The sequence below is a fragment of the Strix aluco genome, chromosome 11 (genome assembly GCF_031877795.1).
Source record: "Strix aluco isolate bStrAlu1 chromosome 11, bStrAlu1.hap1, whole genome shotgun sequence".
In the NCBI taxonomy this organism is placed as follows: domain Eukaryota; kingdom Metazoa; phylum Chordata; class Aves; order Strigiformes; family Strigidae; genus Strix; species Strix aluco.
Genome location: NC_133941.1, coordinates 17802952 through 17820173, shown reverse-complemented (window position 1 = coordinate 17820173; position 17222 = coordinate 17802952). Strand labels below are relative to the sequence as shown.

Below are 17222 nucleotides of genomic sequence, written 5' to 3'. Positions count from 1 at the left end.
TCTGGAGACTGATAGGGAGATGTTCCTTGCTTGTTCCTTGGCCAGATCTAGCTCGCAGGCTACCAGGGCATCCTGCAGTGCTGGCATTTGCAGCGAATTGTGCAGGAGGGGTGGGGTATGTGTGTGTAGCAGCAGGGTGTTTGCAATGCCTTTCTCTCTTTGGTTTTGGGTAGGGTTTTTTATCTTCATGAAAGAGATTCCCCCCTCTCCACACCTCTTGAAACCTACTCAGTGGATTATTCATAGGGTTGGCATCCGTGAGTGTTACGAGTCTTTTTAGGCAGAAAAGCTTACTGTCACAGTAAACGACTGAAATTCTGTCCACAGGAGCTGTACAAATCCTTTGGTTGTCTGAACTAGAGGAAGTTAGGAGGAATTTTTCTTCATTAAGTGCTTAGTGTGGTGCAGTGGGCAAGCGGGGCCATTCACATCCCTTTCCCCCAGAACTGCTTTGTTTCTTGCCCTTTGTTAGTTCAGTTGCCTTAGGGGAAGCTGGAAGGAGAAGGGCAGGCTTCCTCTGGTTAATATCCCTTTGAGTCTGCTGTGTGAAGTCTCTAGCAAGGTCACTTTTTGATTTCTCTCTCTGTCTCTCTCTCTCTCTCTCTCTCTCTCTCTCTCTCTCGGGAACAATTAATCCGAGTGGTTGCTTTCTGGATAAGTATATACTCTGTTTATAGCTCAGTGTTGTTTCCAGCTTTGAAATAGGATGTTTCTGTTTTGAATTTGATATCTGTCTGTAAACTGCACTCAGTTAGCCTCCCTCTGTGCAACTCTCCTCACTGTTGGCAAACTTGAGGTGATTTCACCTTTGTTTTGAAATAATTGTAAACATGAAATCTGCTTCGAGTTTGGGCCTTTTGTAGGACCAGGTGCTTATGCCAAGGTGCCTTTCTGTGCTGCTTTGTACATACCAGGTGTTCTGTACTCTCCTGTAGTTTAGTACTGAAAAAATCAGTATAACATTTGGCCACAGAAGTAAGAATAGCAGCTTATTCTTTGCAAAGAGGTGAATCTCCTCTCCTAATAATGTAATGAACTCCATAAACTAATAGGTGTATCCCACAGAGAATGAAAGTATATACAACTAATGCCATTTCCATCCAGCAATGTCTGCTCAACCTGTGCCAGTAACACCTTAGTGGGAAACCATCTGGGTTAAGATGACTGCTGGTGTGAGCAGGGGCAGTGCAATTGGTGTGGAGTGAGGCTTTAGCAGGGATCTTTGACCTTGTCCTCTTTAGTCTGCTGTGCTGATGTTGCTACCTGTATGGGTGACAGCAAGGTCTGTCAGGTCAGTGATTCCAGGCCACAAGGCATAAGTGGGACTGATGTAGCTGAAGTATGTAAATATTCTCCCTTAAGGGTTTTCTTGATCCTCTGTTGGCAGGAGTGTGTGGACAGCTACCAACATCCCAACACCTGCAGTAGGTAGGCACAGATCTTGCCCAGGCTTAGACAATGCAGCTAGTGTGGTTTTCCCTGGCAGGACTAGTGCTGGCCTGTAATGAAGGTGGGAAACTTATGGGTGTTGTGGAAAAAGCATATGTAGTATTATTTCTAAAACTACGGTCCAGTTTTCATCCTGACTTGTGTCAATATGGCTGCTCTAAGGAAGTTGAGGCCACTAAAGGGAGGGGGGGGAGGCTGGACTTGTAGGATGATGGCATAGAGGACAAAAATGAAATCAGAGTTGACTACCTACAAGGTAAGTCTTTGCTGTTAACACTGAATGTTTAACTGTCTCTATGTTTAAGGTCTTGGTGGGACAGGTCATTGCTCTGCTGTGCTCTGCTAAATCCCATACCAGTTATTTCAGTAGGAATTGCCTGTCTGTGTCCCTCTTGGTTCTTTTCCAGAATCACTGAATACAAAAAAAGGTGGGGGCTGTTTTCAGGAAATGTTGGTTTTACTAGAGGGAGAAATGTTCCCTTAGCAACTACATATCAAAATGGACAAAAATCCGTTGAAAAGCTTCGGCAAGTATTGTGAAGCAGCACCACTGTGTGCAATATGTGGCCCAAACCAGAGGGTGTTCTTTGTGTTCTCTTCTGCTGTAGGTCAAGTTGTCCTATGTGGGCTGGCTCGCTGGATAGAAACTGTATAACCCTCAGCATACCAACATAGCTTTTGATTGCAGTATTTTTTGGTAACCGACCTCAGACAAAATGCTGTTTATTATTCCTTTGCCCTTTTGCATCTTCTTTCTTGACCCCAATTTGTTTTGTCCCAATATTGCCTTTAGATAATGCTGCAAACAGAGTGTTAGTCTCTTGTTCTACCCTTACATGACCAGACTAAATGGGAGATGTCAGGATGTAACAACAGTAACATGACGGTGGCACGTCTTTGTCATTAGGCAGTGTGTGCTCTCTGTCAGCTTCCACCATGTGTACCTTCTGTGATCTTTCAGATGCTGCTTTCATGTCTGTCCTTCACACAGCTATAATAAATGCCTTCTGATGTGGACCAGTGTTATCCTAAAGTTGCAACTTCGCAGCTGTCAGTCATGGATTGCTCAAAGCTCACATGCACAAGCATGATGTGACTGATTGCCAGGGCACCTCTGGTGACCAGGTTCATTGAGAGGTCTGTGTGCTTCCCAAATTGCTTTTCATGTACAAGACCTTAGTAAGTGTCCCCTTGGCTGATCTGGGATCTGGCACTTCAGTGTTGAAAGATGAAAAAATTGATTCCAGCCTCAGCTTACCAGTGAGACTCACCATAGTCCTCTGCACATGTGGTACATACTGAATAAACAAGTTGTATTTTACTGGAAGGCCCCTCTGGAGCCAAGGTTCGCTGTCAACCTGCTGATAGGTTTGTGATTGATAGGCAACAAAAATAGCAAAGTATGGGAGAGCTGCAACCTTGCCTAATGCAAGGTGAGTTACTCCTTGGTCAGGATTTAATTGTCCATTTCCACTTGACTGCTGCGTGGGCTGAAGTTCTTTTTCCTCTTCTTTGTGCCCACTCCAGGTTTTCCCTAGTGACTCCAGGGCAGGCAGGCATTGACAAACTGCTTGTTGATGTGATTCTTACACTGCTGTGGGAAACCTCCCTGGAACGTGGTTAGAGCAGCTTTGGTGTCCGTGTGTCCAATGTCACAGCCTCGTTTAAATGAGCAATGGGGCACCTCCAGCAAGGGCCACAGCTGCTTCTGTTCTGTTGGTGCCTGTATTAATGCCAAGAGGCCAGGTGGGAAGCAGAGGGCATGGGGTTGAAATAAGTGTCTAGGACCAACCCCCCACTTCCTCCACCTTCACCCCATGGTGTTAATGATGCTGGGTTTGTTTAATGATTTCTGTGAAGGAGAAGCCTCTCTCTTGTTAAGTGTTAATGCATTAGGTTAGTGTTTTGGTTGAGAAGAGAGGGCTTCTTGCTGAGTGGCTGGGACTTTCCACATTAGTGTTTTTCTTTTTTGTTAGCCTGGAAAGTCTTCCAGACGGTACTGGGTGATATCAGTTTGTTTATAGGGTTTCCCTTTTTTTAAAAAAAAATATTTTTTGTTTAATGTGTTTCTTTCATTTTTTGCTTTCCAGGGTCCATCACTTAAGCAGTTTATGGACATTTTTTCTCTTCCTGAAATGACGCTGCTCTCTTCAGTCATTGATTACTTCATAACTCACGGCATTGAGTTTGACCAGGTGCATCTTTACAAGGATATATCTGTAAGTAAAATGTCAACTGCCCCATAGCTCATACCACATCAGCATTGTGAGCTCTTTGGCTTGTTAGCACTGGTGAGCTCTGCAGTACCCAAACCTAAGGGGCTGTTAGTGAGTAGCTTAATACGACGGCATTGTTGCCCCTTTAGATGAGCATTACCAGAGAATATTCAAGCTGTGTTTTCAGAACATGTTAGGTTTCTGTCTGTACGACAGAGCTGGTGTTGCTGCACACTATCTCTTGCAGGAGTGCCTAGGCTGGTTAAGTTGAAGGTCCTTCCGTGGGAAATATTTCACAAAGCTTGTGTGAATGTTTTCTGGTTCTGCAGACTTTTAAGCTCTATGTTTTCCTGTTAATATCTCATTTTTCAAAGAGACTTGGTCTGCTCATGTACCAAGCAGTTTGCTTTATGCAGTGATTGTTGTGAAACACCTGCCCCTGCCCTTGCCTGCTCTAAGAATCCGCCCCTTCCCTTTGCAGCTACAGAGTAGTCTGATCCTTTTGGGGTGTTTTCCAATGAGTGACTGTAGCTTTCAAGAGCCATTTGCTCCAAGGTGCTAACTGTGCCCTCCAGCTTCACAGGATTATCAGCATTGTTAGGGGATACTGTTTGACTTCTTAGTTAATGCTGTAGTGGAGATGTAAGTGCTCAAGATTGCTGCCCTGTGTGACTTCTGTTGGCAGACTATGGGTCTTCCTCGGTAGCCAAGCCTTATTGCATGCCTTTTTCCATGGAGAGGGGTTTTTGATTTGTACCTTGTGGGAATCTTATGCTCATCCACTGGTAGCAGCCCATACATACACTGTTCAGTCTTGTGAGGGAAATGGAGCTCCACATCTGTGCTGCTTCTTTTGTGATAAGGATCCATCCACCCTGTCAGCTTTGCTGCAGCCATGGATCACAGTTTACGTTCTGACTTTCTGGTAGTGTTTGATAAGAGCATACCAGCCAGTTTCCCACAAGACCTTAACATGTTTCTAGGGTGTTGTAGTTGTTTTTGCTCTTGAGGGGGGGAAAATGGGGAGAGGGAATACAGCTGACTCCTAAGGCGTTTTATCAAAAGTGTCTTCTGAACCTTCTTTTGAGGTCAAAATGGACATGTTCCTAATTGAAATCTTGAGAGCAAGTGGATGGTTGCCACAGCCTAATACATACTCACTTCAGGGCAAATGGTGAGCTCAAGGCCCAAGCTCCTGAGTGCCAATCCTGGCATTTGTCTTCACATCCTTTGCTGAGGGGTGTGATCATTCCTGAGGAGTGACTGAGGTAGGCAGAGAAGAGAGCTCCAGCTGAAAATCTCTGCAAATGCCTGAAATTTATACTGGAAAGTTGGGGACTGTCCAGTGCTCTCACCAGAAGGGTTCTTGCTTTTTTCTGTACAATGAGAATAAACAAACATTTTTGCAAAACTTATCCCTCTGCAGTACCTGAGTGCAAGTGCAAAGAAGTGGTTTGTGGACATGAGCACAGAGATCCTTCTGTGCCTACACAGACAGGTATCCGAGAGGACTTGCATAGCCCCAGCTCAGCCTCACACTGGGTTAAGACATGTCTAAACCTGACACTCTTCTGTAATTCTTAGTGGTAGTCCTGATTGCAGCGCTGTGTGTTTGGGATCAGGATGAGTGCTAGAAACACTGCACTGAGTCAAAAGGGCAGACCCTGAGGCAATGGTAAAGGCTGAAGCTGACATGTAAACCAAGTAGTCCCGTCACACCAGTTTGGTTGCTTTGTGTTTGAGAGTAAGAACGTACAATTTACTCTGCTTTCCTTTGGAGGAGTCTTTGAGCCCTCTTTGACACTTCCCCAGGCTACTAAGATTTTTACCTGCAGGAACTTTGTAGTTCTTCCCCTTTCTTTTGTTTGTTTTTTTTCTGCTTTTGCTTTTTGAGGGGTAGGGGTTTAGGGAAGGAGAACACTGGAATCTCTGCTCTGCAAAGGTAGTTCTGACACAAATCCAAAGTGTTGCTTGCTTTTAGTGCCAGTGCTGGTCAAGAGAAAGTTGTTTCCTTGTTAGCACTCTTGCTTTTTGTTCAGTTTCTTTTCAATAAGGCAGTCTCTTGGTGAATGTGACCTCTGCCTTTTTACCATTCAAATCCACATGGTGAAAAAAGAGACTCCTAAAACTCTGTTTTGAAGAGATAACACCTCCTCCTTCATCATCCCCCATCTAAGTTGTAAATTCTGGTTCTCTACCAGATTTGAAGGAAAGGATTTTTGGGGTGATGAGCAGGTTTCACCAGCACTGCCATGAGACCAGGTGACTGTGTGACATTGTGTGCAAGTGTCACTGTAGCAATGTCAGTGGCAAGTGTGGGAATCCAGTCTGAAAGGGCAGCTCCCGAAGGAGGACATGTAGTGTAACGGGGATTTAGGGGTCCTGGGGAAAGGCAGCATTTGTTTACCTGTCTAAATTGTCAGGGATGAACACCGTATATTAAGACAAGTGTTTGTATGTGCAAACACTGCCAAATGTGTTGCTGCTCTGGAAATGGTTTTGTGTATTTGGCATATCTCATTGGGTGGAGACCTGGGAAGAATCTCACTTGGGTGTGTCCAAAAATGTGTTGCATCTTGGCCTCTGGCCTGGAAAATAGAGGATATTTGGATGCTCTTGACAATATCTGTTTTAACTTGCCTCCCTCCTGAAAAGTGGGCAGCTCTGTTTTGGCACATGCCCTCACCCTCCTAGTGGAACCTCTGCTCTGCCTGTGTCCACTGGCCATCTGGGGCTGGGAGCTGTTGCCCTCCTTGGCTTGTGGGGCGCGTTTTGGAATCACAGATGCTTGCCTCTGCTGCTGTTTGCCTTGGACATGCTCCCATCCTTTGGGTCACATTTGGCAGAGCTGCCACACACACAGGGAGGAAGGAAAAACAGCTAGTGTCTGGGCCAGTACAGTTTTGGGACAGTAAAATGGTTTTGGAGTTGCACAGTCTTGATTGCCTTGTTCACGTGTGCTGGTTTCAAGGAGCAGAAAGGAAGTTGTGCTTTCATAGATAGGTTTTGATGTTTTTCCCCTTGTATTGCATCAGCTGAGCTAGTCACTGTGCTCTTTTTGGCACGTTAGCAAGCCTCGCTGTACAAGGTTCTCGGCTTAGCATTGATGTAGCTTTTGTTCATTCAGCAGAAACAGGGGATGTGTCATTACTGTATGGATTCTCACTGGTGGCAATAGGTTTGCATGCTGGGAAACAGGAATGCCATATGTAAAACTGAAATTCTTTTTCCTGCCCTTTTCTTTAGGATGCTATTAGAGATGTACATGTGAAAGGAGTGATGTACAAATGGATTGAAAAAGATATGGGTGAGTTAAATAGATCTCTGGTGCCAAATCCATTTTGATGTCCTTTGTACTATGTGGTGTTCTGTGTGAGATGACTGTGTAGACCCTACACACAGTCACAGGAGTCAGGGGGACACAGAACTTAATGAAATACTTGACTGTGGCATGCCTAAAGGCAGCTGAGGGGGTAGAATGGCATTAAGAAACAAGTGGTATTTAGGGTCAGGTGGAGGATCTGTTTTAATGGAGGAAACAGCTACCTCATTGCTTGTGTTTCTGTTTTCCTTCAGCTTGTAAGTGAGGGATGACGGTCCTTGGCATGACATGAACATGCAAAGGCACCATCTGGGAAGGCTTCCTGGTCATCTGGGGGAAAGAAAGCTCCTGGCAGCAACATGGCCTGGAGTGGCTGTGTGTGTCTTTTGTGACGGTTTGGTATCAGCCCTCTTTTTTTGCCAGCCAGCTCTTTCAGTTCCTCAGTCTTTCTCTTCCCTCTAGATGGGATTGATGAGGATGAGGAAGGCCATTTTGTCACCATGGTGGTTCACTACCTACCTGCCTGAGGTGGATCTAACTCAGGCCTTTTGCATCCCTAGTGGTATAGGGATTAGGTTTGATTTTTTTTTTTTTTAAAAGAAATGTGGTCATGACTTATGCCAAAATTTTTTGACTGATGTCTGTTTTATTCTGATATAGAACAGTATATTCTGCATGGGGATGAAATCTATGCTGTGCTAAACCGACTGGTGAACCACAAGAAGAAACTCTTCCTCATTACAAACAGTCCCTTTAGCTTTGTGTGAGTACCGTTATTGCACGTCGATGGGTCACCACAACACCGCAAGAGCTGTGCAGCGCAGTCTCTCCTGTGAGCATCTGACAGTTGTATGCTAGAGGTTTTTGTGGCAACAGCCATGAGAGTGCTCTCTGGGAACTGGTTGTGGTGAATGTTGCACCTCGCAGCTCTCTCTCAGTGGTTCTCACTTTTTGAAGAAGATACAAGGCTGTGGCTGGCCATAGCGTTACAGAGCTGCCACTTTGGGTTACCTCTAGCAGCTTTTGCTGCATCACAGACTTTTCTGGACTTCTATGGTACAGGAGAAAGGGTGGGACAGCTTGAAACAGTCAAAGTGCTACATCAGTACTCCATGCAATGAGACAGCCTTGGGGGATTCACAATTCTCTATGCTTTCTTCTCTGTCACTGAAATGAGAATAAATTTAGGACAGGCTGTTGTAAGGATGTAGTGTTGGGTGTAAAAGAGTACTGGATCTGTTAACTTTTCCTTTTCCCTTAGGGACAAAGGAATGAAACACATGGTTGGCAAGAACTGGCGAGACTTATTCGACATGGTCATTGTGCAAGCTGACAAGCCCAACTTCTTCACTGATCGGCGGAAGTACGTGTCCTGGGGCGATACTGCACTGCTGCATGTGGGCCTCAGGTTTTGGGCCCACTTCCCTGGAGTAAATGACTCCTTTTACGTTCCAAAAGAGTAGTGGTTTTCTAAGCATAATCTAGGTCCAGTAGGCATCCAGCCTTCTGCTGTCCTCTCAGGTACTCTCTGAGAAGATGAAAACTGGCCAGTCTGGGCATAAGTGGATCAAATGGGTAGTGCCAAGCTGAAGGCGTGTTTCTAGAATTGGCTGTCTTAAGCCTCATTGGTTTTGTCACGGTCTGGGCTTAACTTAGATTTTTAGTGGTAATAATGTACTTAAATCTTTAGAAGGAAAAGAGGAGTGGAAGGGTGTGTATGAGAGTTGGCCATTCTTTGACTTTAGGTCTTGAGAGTGTACCAAAATCTTTCATTTTCCTGTTCCCCACAGCAAATATCTGTGTGGTTTGGTTTTTTTGTTTGGTTGGTTTGTTTTTTTTTTTTAGTTAGTGGATACATGCTGTTTGGTAATTGTCAGCTCTGGAAGCCTTTGTACGTGGCCGCTGGGCTTTGTGGTCAGTTAGGAGCTGCCAAGGGACTAGCTGATAGGCAAACTGCTGTCCTCGCTTTGCTCTTCAGTTTATTTGCTTTGGGAACTTGTCTGCTTTGTTGCCTCAAGTTATGACTGACCAAGAATTACTGCCCTCGAGGGAGAGGTCTGTTCTTTCCTCTTTATGTATTTTTCTTTCCTCATTTCCCAGGCCACTAGCATAAACAGGAGTAAACCTACAAAATGGCTTTATAAACTGTGCTGACCTGGTGAAGGTTTTCTTCATGAGACGTAGGTGGTGTCTTACAAATGTAGCCTGGAGCTATGATGATCTGGCCCTCTAGGAGATAAAACCTTATGGCTGCATGGTGCCTAAGGCTCACTCGTGTAGTGGGCCAGTGGAATGACATGGCACATACATCCAAGGTGAGGAGAACCTCCTGATGGTGAGCTCTGGTGAACTATGGAGTGTTTTCTCTGAGGGGCAAGTGCAGGTGTGCACTGGAGACAACTTGTGGTTGAGGAGCCCCTTGCCCGAGCAGGCTGTAGAGTTCATGGTGGGAGGCTGGATTCCTTTGCCTTATGGCACCTCACGGTCATACGATAATTCTGGATGAGATTGTGCATGTTGTAGCAGGAGCAGCTTCATACCAAGACTTTTGATCCCGGAGCTCATGGTTTGGAAATCCTATCCCAAGAGGGAGCAATGTTCCCATCAAGCATGAGTGTTCACGGGGGTCAAGTAACTTGTTTTGCTGCTTCTGTCCAAGTGGAAGGTAATCAGGCAAGCCCTAGGGAACAGCAGGAGTCAGCTCGGGTCAGCTGCCGAGATCAGCACGGAGACTGCTTTCCATCCGCTCCGCAGACTGTTTTATCCTATTAAGACATTCCACGATCTGTGTTGGCCTGGGGTATAGCCAGACTGGAACAGGACACAAAGTGTTTCGTGGCAAAACCTTCTTGGCCTTAGCATTTCAGAGAGAGTCTTTATTATTATTTCTTTTTCTCTTCTCTGTATCTGAAGGGCAAGAAGAGTTATTAGGGCTATTGGCATGAAATGGTTACAGTGATGGGAGCACTTTGAAAAGGTATTTCCCTCTCGCACTTTCTCTTCCCCTGAGAAAATAGTGCAGAATGCCCAGAAGGTCACTTCTCATGTAGAGCTTTTATTACAAGTTGTTACCTAGGTAAACAAGTTTTCTGATTCAAAAGTTGTGGTTGCTGGGTAACAATCGCCAAAAATCAAGAGAGGTTGACATCTCCCCCCTTTCTTTCCAGACCTTTTAGAAAACTGGATGATAAAGGCTCACTGCAGTGGGACAAAATAAACCAGCTGGAGAAAGGAAAGATCTACAAAGAGGTAAAGTGAATGGGTGCATAAGGGGTGTGAAGCAAGAGTCTGAAATGGTGGGGACTTACAAGACACCTGTAATTTTGGAAGTCACCGGAAAAGCCTGGAAGTCACTGGGAAACAGGAAAATTTGCTTTGTCAGGGTCAGGGAAAATGATGGGTTCTTCTGTAGGTCACTTGTGGATGTTGGATGTTTGAAAAGTGAAAAATGGAAGTCCTTGAAAAAAGTGCCTGTGATAGTTAGAGGGCATTTGTAAGAAGACACGCTCTAGGCTCTGTGTGCTGCGCTGGCTGGCGGCAGTGAGAGATGCCCTCTGTCCACACGCAGAAAGCTCTCGCTGGCCCGGTAGGACACTGTCCCCCTGAATGCTTTCAGCATGTCTCTTGGCATGCTGTGGAGCAATGGCCTTGCGATTGGCATGCCTCTGAAAAGTCTTTCAGCTTCTGCTGGGATGTAAGCATTAGAACAAAGGGTCTTTTCCTATATCGGAAAGCCCTGCCAAGGCCTGTGTTACCTGTCAGTGTGCAATAAACCAACCTCTGAGAATGGTGAGAGATGTTTTGTGCCGGATGTAGAAAAGGCTGCTGTCCTGGCAGTCACAGCTTTTTACAGTTGCAGGAGGCAGAGCTGCCTGGTAGGAAAACCTTTTGTCTGCAGCTCTGAAACAGTTTCCTACCCAGCTCTGGGTACGTCAGGCTGCAGAAAGGTGTGTAACAGGAGTGATGTATTCCACCCAGCTCAGCTGGGCTTGGCATTAGAGATGGACGAACAGGGACAAGGGGGGAAAAGGCAGAGCAGGGCCAGTTAACTTAGGGTGTTGGGTGCTTGCCTTTCTGCCCAGGAGGACCTGTGCTGAGCTATCTCTGCCAGGCCAAGTTTTTCCCTGATGCTGCCCTGTTTGTGTGAGAAGGGGTACTAGGGAAACATCCTCTGCATGTGTAGCAGGGTTCAGTGAACGCCCCCTGCCCCAGCGTACAAAGAAACCTTCACTTGTCAGCTGTTCTGACATTGTCTAGTGTGGCCGATAGTACGGTTTTCCCTTGGCTCTTCTGATGTCCTGGTCCTGAAACTCTTGTCTTCGAGAGGCTCCCAAGAGTGTGGTAGTTCAGGGTAAGAAGGCAGAGCTCTCTGCAATCTGATGTGTGTGCAGACACCTTCCACACCTCGCTCCAAATTGTCCTCTGTAAGGTTGGAAAAGGTGAACTTGTGGAGGAGAGACTAGAGAAACAAGGGTGATCAAATAGGGTACAAGCCTGGCTCCTGTCTCTCCCTTTCTGAAGGGTGGGCTGTTACTCTGGTGAACTTGCTGCCTTGGGGTGTTCTCCTTGCAGCTGGTCTGTCCCCTGAGAACAAGTTGCCTCTGGCTTTAGAACGGTTTGTTCTTGATTATGTGAGCTGTCCAGTCCCACGGGAAGAAACTGTTAGTGAGATCGCGGTCAAGTAGCTGGGACCTGACCTGTGGTACAAGAGTAGGTCATGTCCTTGAGTAGTGCTGTTGGGAAGTCTCTGGCCGGTCCAGTGGGTCTGTCAAAGTGCTCTGCTGGCATCCCATCCCCTGCCAAGAGCTAGGAGCTGAGAACATGCAAGTAGAGCTCATACAAAGTCTCTCTCCCATGGGCAAAGTTTCCTGGTGGGTTAGCAGCTCTCTCAGGAGAGAAGGTACACCTCAGCCATGGGGTTTATTGCTGAATTAAATCCTGCTCTTGACCACCTACATCTTGTGGCCACAGGTTGCTCACCCGAGTGAATGGTGCATTGAGGAAGGGAAAAGGTGAGGAGGAAGGAGGGATGGGTAAGATTTTTGGGCTCCTCTCCAGTTCTCCCTCATCATGATGTTGATCTGACTGCATCAAGGTTGTTGCCTAACTGAGGTACTTGGGATGTGACAGCGTATCCTGGTTGCAGTCCACCCTGTTCCCAGCATTTTTGATTTCTTGGAGCGCCACAATATGCTGCTTTCTGGCAACTGTGAGTGGCCATGGACCTTGCTGTGCTGGTGACATCACTAGAGGCCTCTGAGCTGACTTGTTCCTGTCTGCTGAAGCACGGCTGTGTGGTCATTGTGCTGTGGGTATCTCGTACGAATGGGACCTCAGGGATCAGTGTTTTGCACTGGGGACTGGGAAGTTCAAGTGATGGCCCTTTAGTCCCTCCTTTCTGATAGATGTAGTGCTTTCTGTTTGTGGCAGGTATATACTCCCATCCCTCCCCTAGTCTGCGATCTCAGGAGGGGAGGGGGACAGCCAGCTCCTGGAGGTCACCTAACAGGTCTGTGGCTCAGTGGAGGACTAAGTGCAGGTTTCCTGGTTGTCAGGCCCACTGCTGTGTGAGGTGTCTGAGGCACAACGAGAGGACCATCATCCTCCCAAGGCTGTGGTCCATTTCCCTGCTCTGCCAGTGGCTTTCCGAGCAACTCTCAAGTGCCCCAGAAATGCAGAGGCGTGCCTGGCCCTGTGTTTCTGTGCAGTTAAGGGAAGCCTGCACAGCTCCAGTGATGCCGCAGCAACAGGAGACCCAGCACTCTGGTTCTGGGCACCCTTTGCAGTGCACACAACATACTGCCAGTGGCCAAATGCAGGGCTGCAGGCTGTTGTGGGAGCTGGCTTGTGTTTGGGGGTTTTGTGTCCAGGCCGGTGCTGTCGGGTAGGCATGCTAGCTCTTTCCTGGCACCGGAGGCTGGCTGGAGAGACTGCTGCTGAGCGGCTCGCAGGTTTGCATTGATTGCTTGTGCTGGCACAGTCTGGTCTGCTGGCATGGATGGGCCTTTTCCCTTCCTAGTGGGTTTTATTTCCGTTGTGACTCATGTGGAAAACTTGTGTGGAGATGGAAGGGTTGTCCCTGAAGTCTCCTCTGTGTGTGGACGGATGTTTGGAAAGCCTTGAAAGCTGCCCTGTGCCGTGCCTTAGCCAGTGCTTTGGGGTTTGGTTTGTTTTACTTAGCTGTGAATCTGCCCAGGCTGCCTGGCTTCTTGGCTTGGTTAGGCAATTCCTGTGAAGGGGTGGGTGGTGTTAATCTCTGGGGTTGGGATGGTGGTCAGTGATGTGAGAACAGCCTCAAGTGCTCCTGACTCCAGAAGCCTTGCCTGATGGTGCTCACCTTACCTCTGATGCACCCTGTGCAGTGAAGTCTGTCACCTCAGCCCAACAACTTCTAAGCCCAGAACCCCTGGGATTCTTTCTGTCTATGGCTCAGGCTTTTCTAATTTAGGTGTCTTTCACTTTTGGCCTCTAAACTGCCTCCTTTTGTTGCCTTTTTAGTCCATGTAATCCTCTTGACTTGCTGTGCCCTAGAGCACAGAACTTCCCCTGAACTGCCTGTTGGGTTTGGAAGAGTTTCTGCCTTTTCCTGTAGCCGAAGAAAAGCTGAGGGATGTACAGGAGGGTTGTCATATGGGAAGAAAGTGTTATGAGGTGGGGAAGGACAGAAACCTCTGGGTTTGGATGGTGGGGGAGCGAGCAGGTTGATGTCTCATGCGAGTGCTCACATCTGCATGCAGTAAGGTGGCACGTCCAGTCGCATTGACAGCGCTGCTGGGGTGGCTGCCCGGTACCAGGCAGCGGGGTTGGAGGCATTTGGCCTGTAACCACATTTCTCTCTGTGCTCCTTTTACTTGCAGGGAAACCTCTTCGATTTTCTGAGGCTGACTGGCTGGCGTGGGTCCAAGGTGCTCTACTTCGGTGATCATCTGTACAGCGACCTTGCGGTAAGTGAAAAGGTCTCTGCTCTCCAGTGAGGTGGGAGCATGCCGGCATGACTCTTGTGGCTGCTGCTGTGTTGGAGTGTAAGGCAGAGCCCTCATCTCAGGTCTCCGCTGCACAGTGCTGCGTGCTCTGCAGGCTGCGGCTTTCGGGGCACACGTAGGACACATAAGCATCCTCGTTCTGCTGTCAAGCAGAAGCAAGCAGTGGAGAAAGGACTTCTGAAGTAGTTTCTGTGAGTAAACATCTGCTGGTCTGTGAATTTGAGAGCAGTTTGTGTAGATCCCGCATTTCTAGGTCCTTCATGCAGCTGATTCTGGTGGCCAGGAGATGGCTGTTACTGGCATGACCTGGCATGGGCTGTGGGTGCCTGTCCCCTGAGAATCTATAATGGGAACAGACCACTCTTCTAGGAAACAGGGTTGTGTTTGGCTTTCAGACTTCATGTTGAATTCTTGGTTGTTTTTTCACCCCGACCTCTAGGACCTCATGCTGCGTCACGGCTGGAGGACTGGAGCCATCGTTCCTGAACTGGAGACGGAGATTCGGATCATAAACACAGAGCAGTACATGCACTCCCTGACCTGGCAGCAGGCTCTGACGGGGCTGCTAGAGAGAATGCAGGTAAACAGCTCCTCTCTGGGCAGGACAGGTATTATGCTGCCCTCTGAGTCTGCCTTTTGGGCTTAAGGGAATTGGGGGACGTACCGTCTTGCCCATGCTCTCAAAAATATCTCATCCTCCTCCTGGTGCAGTGGACTCGTGGGTTTGTTACAGTAGGAACTGGGGGGAGCTGAGGTGTGGCCTGAGGGCTGACACAACGGGGTGCTTTCTGCTGTTGTCTTTGCAGATGTATCAGGATGCGGAGTCAAAGCAAGTATTGCTGGAGTGGATGAAGGAACGTCAGGAGATCAGGTGAGTGCTGTCCCCCGCACTCATGAGGCCCCTCAGGGGCTCCCAGGCCTGCTCTGGGTCTGTTGTAACCTGTTTTGGGAACAGTGGTGCTGCAGCTCTTGGCCTGTGGCCCTCCCTGGGGGCACTTGTGTGGTGGGCGGGGGCAGCAGCGGTGCTGCCCTGCAGCCTGGGAGGCTGGATGGATTTGAAGGCCCTTTGGGGAAGGGGAGGTGGTGGCAGCCTGTGCTGGGAGGGATTGATGGGCCGCCTGCTACTGCAGCTCCTGGCCCTAACAGGTATGGTAACAAAGAGTGTCACTGCACAGGGACGGGTCTGCAGCACAGCCTGGGTGTCAGGGTACTCAAAATGTCTTCTGGGAGGGGGGTGGCCCAGGGCTAAGGGATTAGAGGAGGAACCTGGGACCCTGCCCTCTTATCTAGAGCACCATCTCTTTCAGGTCGCTGACGAAGAACCTGTTCAACCCCCAGTTTGGGAGCATCTTCCGCACCTTCCACAACCCCACGTACTTCTCTCGACGGCTGGTGCGGTTCTCCGATATCTACATGGCTTCCATCAGCTGCCTGCTGAACTATGATGTGAATTTCACCTTCTACCCCCGGCGCACCCCTCTGCAGCACGAGGCTCCGCTCTGGATGGATCAGCTCTGCACAGGCTGCATGAAAACCCCCTTCCTGGAGGAGATGGTGCATATCCGGTGAGGGCAACAGCACCGTGCAAGTCTGTACGTGGGGCCGGGCTGCTCGGCCAGCAGCACCTCTGTCTACCACTAAAGGGCGTTTGACACTTACATATGTGTGTAGAAGGTGTGTTTATTTTTTTCCCTTCACTGGCTCCATCCCTTTCCCTGAGGTGCTTTGCAGGCTGGACAGAGGATGGGTGCTTGTTCTGGGCTATAAGGGAGGTGCCAGGAGGCTGCTGGAGGAGTACAGAGGCTGGAGAGCCAGTGCTGGGGGTGGGAACCTACCACTCCCTGCTCTGTGCCCAGAGAAGGGGCTCAGAAATGGAGTCCTGAGTCTCCAGTGCTTGCTGAGGTCAGTGTGGACCCCCCACATGAGGTGTGACAAGGCATGTCAGGGCTGTAGCTGCCCCGAGAGCCCTGGGAACTACAGCATGCGTGATTCTGCAGGGGGACAGTGAGGGGACAGGGTTGCTGACTGGGCAACCAGTGAAGCACATCAGTCAGTGCATCACAGATGACATCAGCAAGCGTTACCTACCCAGAACTGGTACCAGCAGCCCTCTGGTAGGTAACTGCTAGATGTGCAGGATGTGCAAGTTCTGTGTGAGAGCAAGTCAGAAGGTCTAAAAATAAGTGTTTGGTGACGTGCCTGTGTTTTGAGTGAGCTTAGTGTGATGTGACATCGATATTTTTGGCAATTAACGCAGTAGGGTTAGTTGTGACTGGCAGAGGGATGGGGACAGCCTTTAGGGAAGGTGAAGGGTTGGCAGCAGAGGTGGTGGCCATCTACCTGTGTGTGCTGGGACCTGAGGGGTCTGGAGGGGCTGGTGAGGAGGGCCTGGGGTACGAGCGTGAAGTGCTGCTGGGGGCGGTGGGTCAGAAAGGGGAGTGTGGCCGTGCAAAGCATTGTAGTGCCTCGGGCAGAGGAAGAAGAGGAAAGGTGAGAATAGCGATGTCAGAGGACAGGGGACAAGAGTGACGGCCTGGAGGCCCAGGCAGGTCAGAGCTACTTTAGGAGGGGCTGGGCAGAAAGTAAAGTTCTTTACCTGGGCCAGGCTTCTGCCTGCCCTGAGGGACAGGCAGGGTGCTGGGGAGGGGTGAGGGGGCAGTTAGGTGGGGACAGGGTGCTGAGAGTTTGTGGCACCCTTGTGCTGGCTGGCCCTGGGAAACAGGAGAACGCCATGCCCTGGGAAAGCAGAGTGTCAGCTGTGGGATGAAGGAGGGGGTAAGAGTGTCCCTGGGGTGGGGCAGGTGGTGGTCTGTGAGGGCCCCAGAGCAGGTAGGAGGTGAGTAATGCAGCTGCTCTCGCTGGCAGTAGAGGGGCAGGAGCAGGCAGGGGCCGTTTGAAGGCAGAGCGCTTGGTGCAGACTCTGGAGAGGGTGGTTGCTTCAGTCCACTGCCACCCCCCCTCCTCGCTGCACCATGTGCGGATGGCAACAAGGGTGACAGTGCCAGCGGGGCTGAGGTGACAGGAGAGAGAGGGAACAGAGAATGTGAGCAGGCAAGGAAAGGGGTGAGCGACTGCAGAGTGTGTGTGACAGGTCTTGGGGCTGCACCGTGTGTCTGTGCAGAGGGGAAGGGCTGTCAGTTTGGGGGGCTGGGGCAAGTGCTGCCAGGGCTGAGCCTTGTCAGTGGAGGGGGCAGGTGAGGGAGAGGAACCAAGTCAGTGTGGGGGACCCTCTGCCAGGAAACTCCTCAGAGA

At 49.1% G+C, this 17222-nt stretch overlaps 1 protein-coding gene across 1 annotated transcript in view; it reads left to right on the top strand.

Moving 5' to 3' along the window:
- Positions 1-15628, top strand: part of NT5DC2 (5'-nucleotidase domain containing 2) — a 28759-nt gene extending 13131 nt beyond the window's left edge. Inside the window, exons 6-14 of the mRNA XM_074836390.1 lie at positions 3540-3668; positions 6912-6972; positions 7648-7750; positions 8249-8350; positions 10155-10236; positions 13845-13931; positions 14410-14550; positions 14777-14841; positions 15278-15628. Coding sequence (XP_074692491.1) covers positions 3540-3668; positions 6912-6972; positions 7648-7750; positions 8249-8350; positions 10155-10236; positions 13845-13931; positions 14410-14550; positions 14777-14841; positions 15278-15539 — 1032 coding nt within the window. The 3' untranslated portion in view covers positions 15540-15628. The remainder of the gene's footprint in view (positions 1-3539; positions 3669-6911; positions 6973-7647; positions 7751-8248; positions 8351-10154; positions 10237-13844; positions 13932-14409; positions 14551-14776; positions 14842-15277) is intronic.
- Positions 15629-17222: the final 1594 nt, after the last annotated feature.